Below are 15,865 nucleotides of genomic sequence, written 5' to 3'. Positions count from 1 at the left end.
TCCTCATACGATAAGCTTGTCAATCCTGGAGTCATTTTCATGAAACTCCTTTGAACTCTCTGTAATGTCAGCACATCCTTTCTTAGATCAGGGGCCCAAAGTTGTTTACAATAACCCAAGTGAGGCCTCACCAGTTATTTATAAAGCCTCAGCATTAAATGCTTGTCTTTGCATTCTAGTTCTTTTGAAATAATGCTAACATTGCATTTGCCTTCTTCACAACTGACTCAACATGCAAGTCAACTTTTAGAGAATTCTGCACGAGGACTCCCAAGTCCCTTTGCACTTCCGATTTTAAAATTTTTCTCCTCGTTTAGAAAATACTTTATACTTTTATTCCTTCTACCAAAGTGCATGGCCATACACTTCCTGACACTTTATTTCATCTGCCACTTCTTTGCCCATTCTTCTAATCTGTCTCAGTCTTTCTGCAGCCTCCCTGCTTCCTCAACTCTATCTGCTCCTCCACCTATTCTCGTATTGTCTGCAAACCGGAGCACAAAGCCATTAATTCCATCATCTAAATCATCAACATACAAAGTAAACGAAGCACTCCCAACGCCAGCCCCTGTGGAACACCACTAGTCCCTGGTAGCCAATCAGCACAGGCTCCCTTTATTCCCACGCTTTGCCTCCTATCAATCAGCCAATGTTCTATCCACGCTGGTATCTTTCCTGCAATACCATGGGCTTTTATCTTGCTAAGCAGCCTAATGTGTGGCACCTTGTCAAAGGCCTTCTGAAAATCCAAGTACACAACATCCACCGATCTCCTTTGTCTATCTTGCTTGTTATTTCCTCAAAGAATTCCAACAGATTTGTCAGGCAAGATTTCCCCTTAAGGAAACAATGTAACTTCAGCCCATTTTATCATGTGTCTCCTAGTATCCCAAAACCTCATCTTTAACAATCGACTCTAACATCTTTCCTTTCTTCTGTCTCCCTCTCTTCTTAAAGCATGGAGTGACATTTGCAACTCTCTATTCCTCTGGAACCATTCCAGAATCTAGTGACTCTTGAAAGATCATTACTTGCATCTCTACAGTTTCTTCAGCTCCCTCCTTCAGAACCTTCAGGTGTAATCCATCTGTTCCAGATGACTTAGCTACCTTCGGACCTTTCAACTTCCCAAGCACCTTAGTAACAGCAACTACACTCACTTCTGCCCCCTGACACTCGATAGTGTCTTCCACAGTGAAGACAGACACAACATACTTATTAAGTTTGTCCTCTATCTCTTTGTCCTTCTCTACCTCTCCAATGATATTTTCCCGCAGTCCAATATCTAATCTCACCCCTCTTTATAGATCTGAAAATACTTTCAGTATCCTCTGATATTATTGGCTAGCTTGCTTTTGTATTTCATTTTTTGGTTATGGCTTTTAGCTGCCTTTTGTTGGTATTTAAAAGCTTCCCAATGCTCTAACTTCCCACTTATCTCTTATTTATTATACACCCTCTCTTTTGCTTGTATGTTGGCCTTGAATTCCCTTGTCAGCCTTGTGACATCCTGCCTTTAGAATACTTCTTCTTTAGGATATATTTATCTTGCGCCTTCTGAATTGCTCCTGGAAACTCCAGCTATTGCTGCTCTGCCATGTTCCCTGCTAGTGTCCCCTCTCAGTTAACTTTAGCCAGTTTCTTTCTCATGCCTCTAGAATTCTTTACTTCATCATAATACTGATAATCTGACATTAGCTTCTCTGTCTCAAATCGCATGGTGAATTCTGCCCTATTGTGATCATGTTTCCTAAGGATTCCTTTACCTTAAGCTCCCTCATCAAATCTGGTTCGGTACACAACACCCAATGCAGAATATCTGGTCCCCTGGTCGGCCAACCACAAGCTGCACTAAAAAGCCATCTTGTACGCATTCTACAAATTCTCTGTTGGGATTCAAAATCAGCACCAACATGACCTACCCAATCTACCTGCATACTGAAGTCCCCCATGACGACTGTAACATTGCACTTTTGACAGGCATTTTCTATCCCTTGTTGCAATTTGTAGCTCACACTCTGGCTACAGTTAGCAGGCCAGTACATAACTCCCTCCTGAGTCTTTTTAGCCTTGCAGTTTCTTAACTCTACCTACAAAGATTCTACATCTTCTCATCCCATATCATCTCTTCCTAAAGATTAGATTGAATTACCAAGTGAGCCATGCCACAGCCTCCGACTACCACCCTGTCCTTTCAATACAAGGTGTATCCTTGGATGTTAAGCTCCCAAGTATAATCTTCGTTCATCCATGACTCAGTGATGTCCAGTTCCTACCAGCCAATCTCCAGTTGCACTACAATATCATCTACCTTATTTTGTATACTGCGTGCATTCAAATCTAACACCTTCAGTCCAGTATTCATCACCCTTTTCAATTTTGTCCCCTTGTTACACTGCAACTTTGCCCTATCATTTGCCCATCCTTCCTGACAGTCTCACTACATATTACCTCTGCTTGTATACCAACTGCCCAGTCTTAGCCCTATCACTCAGTTTCCAACCACCCCCCCGCCAAATTAACCTGTTCATTTTATACATGTCATACCTTACCCAGAAGAGCTCCAAAAGACCCAGAAATCTGAAACCATGCCCCCTGCACCAGTTTCTCAGCCACGCATTCATCTGTGAAATCATCCTATTCTTAGTCTCACCGGCATGTGGCACAGTCAACAATCAAGTGATTACCACCTTTGAGGCCCTGCTTTTCACCTTTTACCTAGCTCCATAAAATCGCTCTTCAAGAACTCCTCCCTATTCCTACCTATGTCATTGGTGCCAATATGTATCAAGACTTCAGGCTGCTCACCCTCCCCCTTTAGAATGTCATGGACCTGATCCCAGATGCCCCTGACCCTGGCACATGGGAGGCAACGTACCATCTCACGTCTACTCTTCTAACAATGGAAAGCCCTATCACTACTATAGTCCTCTTCTCTCTTCTGAGCCTCTATGCCAGACAGTGCCAGAGACCCAATCACTGTGGCCTCACTCTGTTAGGTCATACCACTGCCCCCCTCCACCCTGAACAGTATCCAGAATGGTATACTTACTATTGATGGGAATGGCCACAGGGGGTACTCTGCATTGGCCTGCTCACTTCCTTTCCCTCTCCTGACAATCACCCAGGTACCTGCCTCCTGCAACAAGGGGGTGACCACCTCCTTGTAGCTCCAATCTATCTCCTCCCCAGGTTGCTGCAGGAGTTGAAGGTTATCGAGCTGCAGTTCCAGTTCTTTAACACGTTCTTTCAGGAGCTGCAGCTGGTGGAGATTTGGTTATCTGGGAGGCCAGAAGTCTCCCAGAATTTCCACATCTCACACAAAGAACATAATACACCCCCTGGAGCCATCCTCCCTGCTAACTATGTACTGACAGAGAAGAATGAAAAAGAAGAAACTAATATGATTCTTACCTCATCCAAGCCTGTTTTCACCGAAGCCTCCCCACTCCAAAACTGGCCCCTTCACACAATGGCAACTCTGCTACTTAGCTGTATTATTTTTATTTGCCCTTGCTAATGAATCATGATTTGATTGGGCCAATGGAAAACAGCGAAAGCCCAAGAACATAGCTTTTTAAGTCCAGCAGACCTCCTTTCTCATTCCCACCAGAAACATGCCGTTTGCCTTTCTCGTAGCCTGAGGTACCTGCATGTTAATTTTTAATGATTCCAATGCAAGGAGATCCATGTGACTCTGAACACCAACACACTTGTCTATCTCACCATTTAAAAAGTTGTGAAAGCAGCGGACAATTGTATGTGTGCTTGACATATTCCACCAACCAAGTCTCCATCCAATCAATTTGCCTGTCAACATTCACCTGAGGCCTCCCTACGTTCTCCTCACAACTCCCACTTCCCACTGTCCTGTATCGTCAACAGAAATATATTGTCTTTCAGTCCAAATCATTACTGACTGCAGGCAGCTCAGGGCCCAGGGACCGACCTTGGTGAGTCAAAATCTCAAAATCTAAAAGTAATTTGCTTATTCTTTTCCTCTCTTTCCTATCTACTAATCACATCCCAATGTATTCTATTCAATCCACATGCTATAATTTCCTTAAATATTCTCGAGTTTGACATCAAAGGACCTCTGAAAATCCAAACACACCACATCCACCAGCTCTCCCATCTCTTCTGAGATGAAAACAACAAGTTGATTTGATTGAGTTTCATCAGACCCTATTGGCTTTGCCTAATCCAAATATGATTTTCTAAATGCCCTGTCAATACTCCCAATAATAATAGATATTGCACTTCCCCAACGAATTAGGCTAGCTGGTCCGTCCATAGTTTCTGGTTTTCTCCCTCTTTCCTCTCATGATGGGGTTATATTTGCTCCCTTCCAACCTGTGAGAAACTGTCCAGAACACAATTACTATGGAAAAAAGCATGGATTTGTGCGTGGAAGGTCATGTTTGACAAACCTTATTGAATTTTTTGAAGAAGTTACGAGGAATGTTGACGAGAGTAAGGCAGTAGATGTAGTCTATATGGACTTCAGCAAGGCCTTTGACAAAGTTCCACATGGAAGGTTAGTTAAGAAGGTTCAGTCGTTAGGTATTAATGCTGGAGTAATAAAATGGATTCAACAGTGGCTAGATGGGAGATGCCAGAGAGTAGTGGTGGATAATGGTTTATTGGGATGGAGGCCGGTGACTAGCGAGGTGCCTCAGGTATCTGTTTTGGGCCCAATGTTGTTTGTAATATACATAAATGATCTGGATGGTGGTGTGGTAAATTGGATTAGTAAGTATGCCGATGATACTAAGGTAGGAGGTTTTGTGGATAATGAGGTGGGTTTTCAAAGCTTGCAGGGAGATTTATGCCGGTTAGAAGAATTGGCTGAACGTTGGCAGATGGAGTTTAATGCTGAGAAGTGTGAGGTTCTACATTTTGGCAGGAATAATCCAAATAGAACATACAGGGTAAATGGTAGGGCATTGAGGAATGCAGTGGAACAGAGAGATCTAGGAATAACAGTGCATAGTTCCCTGAAGGTGGAGTCTCATGTAGATAGGGTGGTGAAGAAGGCTTTTGGAACGCTGGCCTTTATAAATCAGAGCATTGAGTACAGAAGTTGGGATGTAATGTTAAAATTGTACAAGGCATTGGTAAGGCCAAATTTGGAATATTGTGTACAGTTCTGGTCACCGAATTATAGGAAAGATATCAATAAATTAGAGAGAGTGCAGAGACGATTTACTAGGATGTTACCTGGGTTTCAGCACTTAAGTTACAGAGAAAGGTTGAACAAGTTAGGTCTCTATTCATTGGAATGTAGAAGGTTGAGGGGGATTTGATCGAGGTATTTAAAATTTTGAGAGGGATAGTTAGAGTTGACGTGAATAGTCTGTTTCCATTGAGAGTAGGGGAGATTCAAACGAGAGGACATGATTTGAGAGTTAGGGGGCAAAAGTTTAAGGGAAACACGAGGGGGTATTTCTTTACTCAGAGAGTGATAGCTGTGTGGAATGAGCTTCCTGTAGAAGTAGTAGAGGCCAGTTCAGTTGTGTCATTTAAGGTAAAATTGGATAGGTATATGGACAGGAAAGGAGTGGAGAGTTATGGGCTGAGTGCAGGTAGGTGGGACTAGGTGAGATTAAGAGTTCGGCACGGACTAGGAGGGCCGGAATGGCCTGTTTCCGTGCTGTGATTGTTATATGGTTATATGGTTATAAAATGCAAGCTATCACTAATCCTAAAAATGCTGAGCAAGAGCTCCCCCTGTTGCTCAACTTAATTCCAAAAATTAATTGCTTGGACTCCATGGTTACACAAAATATTTTTTTTAAAAATTCACTTAGAGACAAAGGTTCAAGAATTACTTATAATTATTCAGACTTTTTGTGCTGTTAATAAAAGTAATTGTGAGAATATTTTTCTCTCATTGAAATATTCAAGTTTATTACCAAGATGAGGGAGTTTCCTAATAATAGTGTATTAGCAGATTGAAGATAAACTGCTCACTAATGAAACTGACGTATTTGAAGAAGTGAAAAACACATCATCAATTTTAAAAGGGAGAAGTTTGTAAAAGAACAAATTGATATTTTACGTAATATTTATGTGGAGGAAAACAAAAATATATAAAATGGCCTGTGACTTAACTGCTTCAGCTTGTACTAATATTCACTTTCTGAAGTTTTACTACTTGCTTATGAAATGTTTTTCTTAATGAATCTCAAATGATGTCCTTAACCTGGAAATGCAGTCACAAAATGGGCTATGCCTGAGAAGTTTAAAAACTACCCACCACATAATATGCTCCAACAAGACTCTCTTCAACAGTCAGCCAAACTGAAAAGAAAAGTATACACAGTATTAAGTCACTGGTGTCTTGTGTGAACAGGGAGCCAGTCCTGCTGCTTGACAGGGGGCCTGGAAACTGTTAAAAAGGACTAACAAGTGAGAATGTGAAAGCTTTTAGGAATGTGAAGGGGCACCTGTAGAGGGGCCCAGGACATGCATTTGTGCCCAAAATAACCACAATCCAGAAACAAGCAATAAGCAGGCCAAACTTAAGAATAAGCCTCATGAGTTACTTTCAGAAGTGTTTACTTTCAAGCTCATTTATTCATTAGGATGTCTCTGAGACAAATATTATTCTGAAAATCAAATGTATTTTGACATTAATGATAGGACTCGGATGCTTGTCACTGGCATTGGGAATTATTATAATGCCTTTCTTTACTGATCTTAGAAACACAGCAGAAAAGATTGGGAAGATCTTGAGACCTAGCACTTCTTAAGGGTCTAAAGATATGACAGAGCCAAAACCTGAGATAGATAAGCTAACTCAACCACGAGGTGAAGAAATAGAATATGACATTTGGCTGAGATATATTCCAGAGCCAATTGAATTGAATTGAATATTTAAAAAAAACAAAATTCTGGAGGAACTCAGCAGTCACACATCATTCAAGGAGGGAATTAAACAAGGATGCTTCAAGGCTGAAACCCTTCATTTGGACTCCAAACATAAAACACTTAAATGGGTATATGCATTTTTATAAAACGCAAGTTAGCAAGCTCCTAGCTATTTCTTAACTTTTATTTAAAATATTTAATAGTTACAGTGATACTGGTTCATTGGGCAATCGACTAATCGGAGCAGCTGCTTATTTAGGACAACTTTTAAAGAACAAAAACTAATCAAGATAATTGCCAGGGTTCCCTTCATTTATTTGGGACAGGATGCTGCTTAATTGGGGCAGGAGACTTACCTAACAGGTTCTAATTAGAATTAGTCCCATGCACTTCTGTGGCCGTTAGATGCTACACCGTGCTTAGAGCAAACATTTTTAAGTAACTTCAGTTGCCAGCATTTGTCTTGAAAAAGCTATGATTTTTGTCATTGATAGCAGGCGAGAAATTAGCAGTAAGTCAATTTTGAACTGTTTTTCACACCGCTGCACCTCTGTTTCAAGCATTCAGGCTTGGAGGTGCCAGAAATGGCCAGGTGAAAATGAAACAACTTCACTACTTCAGCAAGTTAGAAACTATGAAGAATTTGAGAGTATCAACAATCATCTTGAATGTTGCAATGAAAATGAAGAATTGCAGGATGCAATACTGATAGCATTGTATGAAGGCAGTTCATTATCTGCACTTGGTGTCTGTTGGTTTTATTCATTGAGAACACTGGATGTATTCCTCTGTCAATATCTATTAGAAACTAATACATAGTATTATAGTACTGTAGTACTATTGCTGATCTTTCTATTTGTCCTGTATTTCATTTAAATACGTAAGTTTATTACTCAGTTTGTCTTTTCTATACCTTTTTAACTATTTCCATGAAACTTTGGCTAATAAGGGTTGCCATTTAGTTGGTCCAAAATGTACTAGTTCTGCGGAATGTGTCCCAATTAACCAGAATCCACTGTATTTTCAAAACCAATATCTCAGCTTAGACAGAATTTACCATGCCTCCCCACAGTTGCTTAATCTCAAGAAATAGAATGGGAAGATGTCCCATATATGCCCCGAAAGTGTGATGTAGCAAAGCGCAGCTTAAACAATTGGGCAAGGTTCCTGCCCTTTGCCTGAACTTCATACTATGTCTACTGTGCAATCACCTGAATCCCATGACAACAGCCTCCATATTTCTGCATTCAGACACGTGCATGCAGGCAAAGCTTCAGCAAGTTGTCAGAGATAACGATGAATTTCAAAGTACATTTATTATCAAAGTATATATGCAGTATACAACCCTGAAATTTGTATGGATAAAGTTAAAGGGAAGAAGAGTTCAGGAGAAGCTACTCAATTCTCCCGAATAAAGAATAAAGAAAGAGATAGGAATTTAACTTCAGGCAATATGGAGATAAAATTGAAAAGAAGGGTGGTGAATACAGGACTGAAGGTGTTATATTTCAATGCATGCTGTAAACAAAATGAGGTAGATGAATTTGTAGCGCAGTTAAAAATTGGCAGGATTGATGCTGTGGGTGTCACAGAGACGTGGCTGAAATTAGATCACAGCTGGGAGCTTAACATCCAAGGATACACATCACATCAAAAGGAGAGGCAGCTAAGCAGAAGGGGGTGAGGTGACTCTTTAGGTAATAAATGAAATGAAATCTTAAGAGAGAAGTGACACAGGACCAGAACATGTCGAATCCTTGAAGGCAGAGCTGAGAAACTGCAAGGATAAAAAGACTCTGGTGAGAGTTATATACAGGCCTCTGAAGAGTAGCCAGGATGCGGGATACAGATTACAATGGGATATAGAAACGGCATGTAAGAAGGGCAATGTTATGCCAGTCACAGGGAATTCAATCAGCAGCTAGATTGAGAAAATCAGGTTGGTGCCGGCTCCCAAGAGAAGGTATTTGTCGAATGCTTACCAGATGGCTTTTTTGAGCAGCTTATGGTCAAGCCACTAAGGAAAAGGCAATCTGGATTGGGTCCTGATGAGGGGTCACAGCCCGAAATGTCAACTGTTTACTCTTTTCCATAGATACTGCCTGGCCTGCTGAATTCCTCCAGCATCTTGCGTGTGTTGCTTTGCATTTCCAGCATCTGCACAGTTTCTTGTGTTTGTGAATCTGGATCGGGTGTTATGTAATGAACTAAATTTGATTAGGGAGCTAGGTAAATAAGCCCTTAGGAAGCCGTAATCATAATATTATAGAATCTACCCTGTGATTTGAGAGGGAGAAGCTAAAATCAAATGTATCAGTATTACAGTTGAGAAAAAGTAACTGCAGAGGTACGGGAGAAGAGGTGGCCAAAGAGGATGATAGCAGAGATAATGGTCTTGCAACAAAGGCAGAAGTTTCTGGGAATAACTTGAAAGACAGAGGATTGGTTTATCTCCAAGAAGACGCATGCTAAAGGGAAGGTGAGGCTACTGTGGCTGACAGGGGAAGTCAAAGAAAGCTTAAAAGCAAAAGAGAGGGCTTAAAATATCACAGAAGTTACTGGAAACAAGAGGACCTGGAAGCCTGTAAAAGCCAACAGAAAGCAACTATGCAGCAATGAGGGAAAAGATGAACTACGAGCGTAAGCCAGTTAATAATAGAAGAGGATACCAAAAGCCTTCTCAGATAATAAAGAGTAATGGAGAGGCAACAGTGGACATCAAACTGCTGGGACAGTAATGGGAAGCAAAGAAATGGCTGGTGAAATAGGCATTTTGCATCGATCTTCACTGTGGAAGACACCAAAGGCATACCAGATATTTGAGAGCATGAGGAGACAGAAATGACTAAGGAGAATGTGCTTGGGAAGCTGAAAGATCTAAATGTAGATAAGTCACATGAACCAGACCAACAACACCCTAGAGTTCTGTAAGAGATAGCTGAAAAGATCTGGAATAATTTCAGAGGACAGAAAAACTGCAAATATCACTCCACTCTTTAGGGAGGCAGAGCAAATTACAGGCCATTTAGCCTGACTTCAGTGGTTGGTAAGATGCTAGAGTCCATTGCTAAGGATGAGTTTTCAGGGTACTTGGGACCAGGTGATAAAATAGGCCGAAGTCAGCATGATTTCTTTATGGGGAAACCTTGCCTGACAAATCTGATGCAATTCTTTGAAGAAATAATAGGCAGGATAGATGAAGGAGAGTCATTGAAGGTTGTTTGCTTGGATTTTCAGAAAGCTTTTGACAAGCCCGTGGTATTATAGGAAAGATACTAGCACAGACAGAAGATTAGCTGACTGGAATAAGACAAAGAGTGGGAATAAAGGGGGCCTTTTCTGATCGGCTGCCAGTGACTAGTGGTGTTCGACAGGGACCAGCGACAAGTTCGCTACATTTCACTCCTATTGCAGGATTCCCTAAAGGCTAATTTGCAGGTTGAGTCAGTGGTAAGGAAGGCAAATGCAATAGTAGCATTCACTGCAAGAGGACAAGAATTTAAAAGAAGGATGTAATTCTGAGGTTTTATAAGGCACTGGTCAAATCACATTTGGAGTCGCAGTTTTGGGCACTATAGCTTAAAAAATGAGCTGGAATTAGAGAAGATCCAGAGAAGGTGTAGGAAACTGATCCTGAGAATGAAAGGGTTAAAGTTTGAGGAGCTTTTGATGGCTCTGGGCCTGTACTCACTGGGTTTAGAAAAATGGGGGAGGGGACGGAAGGAAAGAAGAGATCTCATTGAAACTTTATTTAGATAATAATTTAGATAGAGAGGACATGGAGAGGATGTTTCCTTTAGTGGGAGAGTGTAGGACCAGTGGGCACAGCCTCACAACTGTCAAGATGGCATCAGCAGACAATGCTCCCTTGGTCAACATCTTCCAGATAGCCATTGAACTTATCTTCTTTACCTCCTTTACATCCGTTTTTCACGTTAAGTGTGCTTCTGGGACTGTTAAGAGCCTGCCATTTACAGTTAGGAGATCGACCGAGTGATCCAGGACCTCATTGTCTCCAAGAAGATTCTGGGAAGTAAGCTCGTACTCGGACGGCCTCAATGCAAAGAAACTCCGAGACTGGACATGAGCTGATTTCGACTCCATTTCACCGAATAAAGCGCCACGGAAGATTGAGACATCGAGGCAAATGTAGGTGAGTGAGAGTTCAGCGCCGATTCCTTTCCTTTCGAGCGCTGCCAGAGAAGGAATCTGTGAGCAGCTTATTGCCGTGTGGCTCGCAGTGATAGACAGGTAGGCCTCTCTGCCCCGTGAAGTGTCCCTCTCTTGTAATGAACGTCAGTGACATCAGAGGATGGGCTATGGATTGGACTATTGCGTTTATGGACTGTGCACTTTTGCAGACTTATTCTGTGTTTTCCTATCACTCGTTCCTTTTCCATTTTGTTGTGCGAGGGGAAGGTGTTTTGGGGGCTGATGTTCTGCTATTTTTTTTCCATGTGGGTGAGAAGATCACTGCTTCTGCTCCATTTTGTGTGCATGGGGGGGGGAAGTGGCTTTGACGTTTCTCTCCAAATGACTTTCTAGTTAAGTCTATATCACTTTTATCTTGCTGCTGATACATTTTAACTACACACACTATTGTGAACTAAATCAATTGTAGTTGTTATCATCTACCCCTTACTTGTAGTCATTTTGAAAATCAGACCTCTTTTAAACCACCATTACTTTCTGCCTTTCTCTGTTGAAACTGTCTCACCAGCAGATAACCCAGAAGGTGACGGAACAGTTAGAAGAATATACATGTGAGTTTGATACTGCCATGCAAATGCAATTCCATACTTTCCCCACAAAGATACTTTTCTAAACAGGATACTTCAAAGATTTTGAACTAAATACATTTGACAGCTGACCCCGTACAACTTGTACCAAGATAACATATGGTGCTGAAGTCAGATGATAAACAGCTCTAACAATTGATAGATAATATGCTTTCATGCATCCACATTAATGCCTGCTTGGATCTAATTTGTACCTTACTCAGAACCGTCAAGGCTTTGTGAATCCCAGGTGGTGTCAACATTTATCAAGAAGAATCTATGTGGGATTTAGGCTTCCCATATTTTCCCTGATCACGTCAGAATTACACTGGGCGAAGTTCACCTGCACTAAGACACCTGCCTGATCCACCCACGTGAACAAACACAAAAGAGCCTGCAAATGTACAGGTACAGGACAGCTGCAGGAAAGATAAAATTATAAAAATTCCACGCTCATAAACATGAAACTCACAGCAAGAGGAAACGTTTTAGCAGCCTGCCACTGGAGCCATTTCAACAATGATGCAATAATAGGATGGTTATCAATGGCTTTGTGGGGTATAGACTAGTAGGAAATACAGACACAGAAAAGGCAGATGGAGTTTAATCTGGACAACAATGGGGACAATAATTTTAGGAAGATGTAAGAGGAAAGTATACAGTAAATAGCAAAAGCCTTAGGAGCGTGGACATGTAAGCGATCTCAGGCTGTCCAAAAAGAGGCAACAAGAGCACATAGGGTGGTTTAGAAAGTGTGCAGCATACCTGCCTTCACCAACCAAGGTATAAAATCTGGAAAACTGATATTGCAGCCATACAGTACATAATTTTTATTGAGCGATATTTGGAGTACCGTCTGAAGTTCTGGTGGCCAGAGTCAGGAAGGACACAGAAGCGGCTCACCAATATGTTGCTGGATTAGAGAGCATTAGCTGTAAGAGGAGTCTGGACAAACCTGGATTGTTTCCTTTAGAGAACTGGAGGCTGATAGGCAACCCAATAGAAGCATATAAAATGGTGATGGGTATAAATAGGGTAAGACAGTCTTTTTACCCCAGAGTGAAAGTTTTAAATACTTGAGGACATAGTGCTAAGGCGGTGTGTGTGTGGGGGAGGGTAGTTTAAAGGAGATTTATGAGGCAACTTTTTTTCTTTTTACACAGAGTGTCTTATGTTCTGCCAGGGGAAGTGGTGGAGATGGAGTTGATCACATTTCAGATGGACATATGAATAGACAGGGACTGCAGGGAAATATAGTGCAGACAGATACACAGTTTAAGTTGACATTAAGTTGACCACAGACATATCATAGGTCAAAGAGCCTGCCCATGTACTGTAGCACTTTACGACATTGTTTAACCACTTCCACACACTAGCTTCTCTTGTGAATTTTACATTTCTTGCAAATTCTTCACAGCATCCCCAACACCAAGTTTTATTAAATTTTTGTTGCCTTAAACTTTGCTTGGATCTCTAACTTGGTTTGTTTGCTTCATTTGATATCTACTCTCTAATTTCTCAGAGCTATTTTCTCTACAGTTTTACCTCAAATATGCCCCTTGGCTAAAGTTAAAATTACTTTGAAGATCTAGCGTAGCACAAAGAGCCCTCAGAACATATGGTCTCACTTCCATCTCTTTACAATGTGCTTTTTTTTAAAAAAAAATCATCCACATTAACTAGAGCAAAATCAGAGATATCAAACCCAAGGTCCATGGAGGGATATAAATGCTTATTTTATTACCAGTAGAACTCCAGTATTTTATAAATCATAAAAGAAAGACATTACAAACCATTTTGCAGCTATCAGTTGGCCAGTTACAGTTCAGATTGGAACACTTCCACCCCAGGTCACTTGCAAGAGACTATCGCACTCAGAAGGAATACCCCAGGATGGCATTCCAGTGCAGTGCCTTAGCGGCACTACAGTGTGAGGTGCTGTTTTTCAAATGAAACGTCAAGCATATCTCTGATGGATTAAAAATTAATGAAAGGCATATTATTCTGGTAAACTAGTCAATATTTACATTTCAGTCAACTGCTCCAGAATTATTTACTTATTATCACATTTCTCTGATTTACAAATAGGTTGCTATGTCTTGTACCTAAAAGAAACATGTCTCCCCTTCGGTGCGGCACAGTCGCATAGCAGTTAGGGCAATGCTATTACAACACTAGCGCCGTGGGTTCAATTCCCGCCAGAGTCTGGAAGGAGTTTGTATGTTCTCCCTCCAGGTGCTCCACATTCCTAAGAAGTACGGGTTACTAGGTTAATTAGACACGTGGGTGTCATTGGGCAGTGTGGACTCGATGGGCCAGACGGGCCTGTTATTGCGCTGTATTTCTAAATAAATATAAATAAAAGAAATTTTCATTAACATGAGAAAATCTACAGATGCGGGAAATCCAAGCAACACACACAAAATGCTGCAGGAACTCAGCAGGCCAGACAATATCTATGGAAAAGAGTCAACAGTCAATGTCGTTGATTGTTACAGATGTGGAAATTGTTCCCAGCAGAGACTGAGTTAACTATCTTATTTCCATGCGTAGATCGCACAAACAGTTTGCATATTAAACAGAAACGTTCATATGAACAGCATCTTGGTCAAGGTAAAGTATCTGATGTCCTTCAGAAGGGAAGTGTCAAACAGTGGATGCTATGGCTGATTACCAAAAGGAAGGAAAGCCTTGGGGAGGGAGGAGGAAGGTGGAATTTCAGAGATTACGACACAATCAGTCTGGGCATAGTTAACAAATCCACCCCACAAATCATTTGAAGATGTCAGAGCGTTTCCATCTCACAGAGGTTTGAGAGACAGGAAGAGTGAGGCCAGAACAGTGTGGAAAATAAGAATCAGAATTGAGGATAGACCCAAGTACAAACTGCTCCTACAATGGCTCTTGCATCAGCATTTTCCGTGGAACTAAATCAGAGCTAAATCCTTCATCATTGAGAGAAGATCTGCAGCTGGAAGACTTCCCATGAAGTGCATCCTGACTAGCAGCAAGAATCTCCAGACTACATCTTTGAACGTGCACTTTACACTCATATTCTCGTGCATAGAAATCCCCAAGGTGACATTGCTTTCTCATAAAATCCCAACCATAACATGTGGTTAGTATATGAAACTATTCAATTAAAACATGCACCTTTCAAAAAAAATTTTAAACTAACCAAGGAAATTAAATAAAAATGAAGTGGACTCTCACAAGAAAATATAATGGAAATAATTCAAAATAGCAATGGCTTAGATGTTTACATTATGCCGACTGTGTGTTGTATTTCACTTCCGACATTCAGTTCCATCAATCACAACAATGAAGAAATAACCCAGGTTCATTGCATCCCAAAGTGCTTTGAACAGCTTTCTTGGCAGTTGTTCTTGTCTGCATCAGCAGTCTGTGACCTTCTCATAACCACTGTTCTGCGACAAAACTGCACCAACGCATTTGGCCAAAGACATTTCATTCTCCACTAGATTTAGGAAAGACGTAAAAGAAGTGCAACGAAGGGCACAGAATGAAGAGGAGGAGGAACTGATGGGGAATGAGAGTTCAGCAGAACCATAAAGCATTACCTCAATACAGAGCTACGTGCTGCAGCAGCCCCACATGCTTTACTTGCAATTATGGAAAGTTATGTCTTGGAGATGATTAATGCCGACCTTCCTTGCAAAAAAACAAGTTCATGCAAGTGAAAAAAGGGACACAATGTTATTACAGCAGAGACTTCTTTTTGAAGTTTGCTCACATACCAAACCTCGCGGATGATGAGTGAGTGAAAGAAAATTTAAGTCTTAATTTGCCACTTGATGATATTTTTTAAAAATAATTTCTTTCCAGACCAGTTAAGGATGTTTTACATCATCAGCTGCCTGAGTAAACAGAGATACAGAACAACTGGTTGCAAACTTCTTTTTAAGACCATAAGACATAGGATCAGAACTAAGCCACACGGCCCATCAACTCTGCTCCACCACTCCATCAAGGCTGATTTACCATCCTTCTCAACCCCCACTTTCCTGCCTTTTCCCTGTGACTTTTGACACCCTTATTAATCAAGAACCTATCAACTTCCACCTTAAATTTACCATTGGTCCCCACTGATGTCTTTGGCAATAAATTCTGCAGATCCTCCACCCTCTGGATAAAGAAATTCCTCCTCTTCTCTGTTCTAAAGGGACATCCCTGAATTCTGAGGCTGTACCCTT

At 41.1% G+C, this 15,865-nt stretch overlaps 1 protein-coding gene across 9 annotated transcripts in view; it reads right to left on the bottom strand.

The window, feature by feature from the left end:
• The window catches only part of LOC140732139 (tensin-3-like), a 434,552-nt gene that overhangs the window by 245,077 nt on the left and 173,610 nt on the right, over positions 1-15,865 (bottom strand). The window contains exon 1 of one of the 9 annotated variants that reach the window (XM_073054361.1): positions 13,445-13,536. The exons of the other annotated variants lie outside the window; for them this stretch is intronic. Within the exon in view, the coding sequence (XP_072910462.1) occupies positions 13,445-13,447 (3 nt within the window). The 5' untranslated portion in view covers positions 13,448-13,536. Of the gene's footprint in view, positions 1-13,444; positions 13,537-15,865 lie in introns of those variants that run through there. 9 annotated transcript variants of the gene reach the window in all.

Source organism: Hemitrygon akajei, chromosome 8 (genome assembly GCF_048418815.1).
Source record: "Hemitrygon akajei chromosome 8, sHemAka1.3, whole genome shotgun sequence".
Lineage (NCBI taxonomy): Eukaryota > Metazoa > Chordata > Chondrichthyes > Myliobatiformes > Dasyatidae > Hemitrygon > Hemitrygon akajei.
Note: the sequence above shows the minus strand (reverse complement) of the source record. Positions and strands in the feature narration are given on the sequence as shown.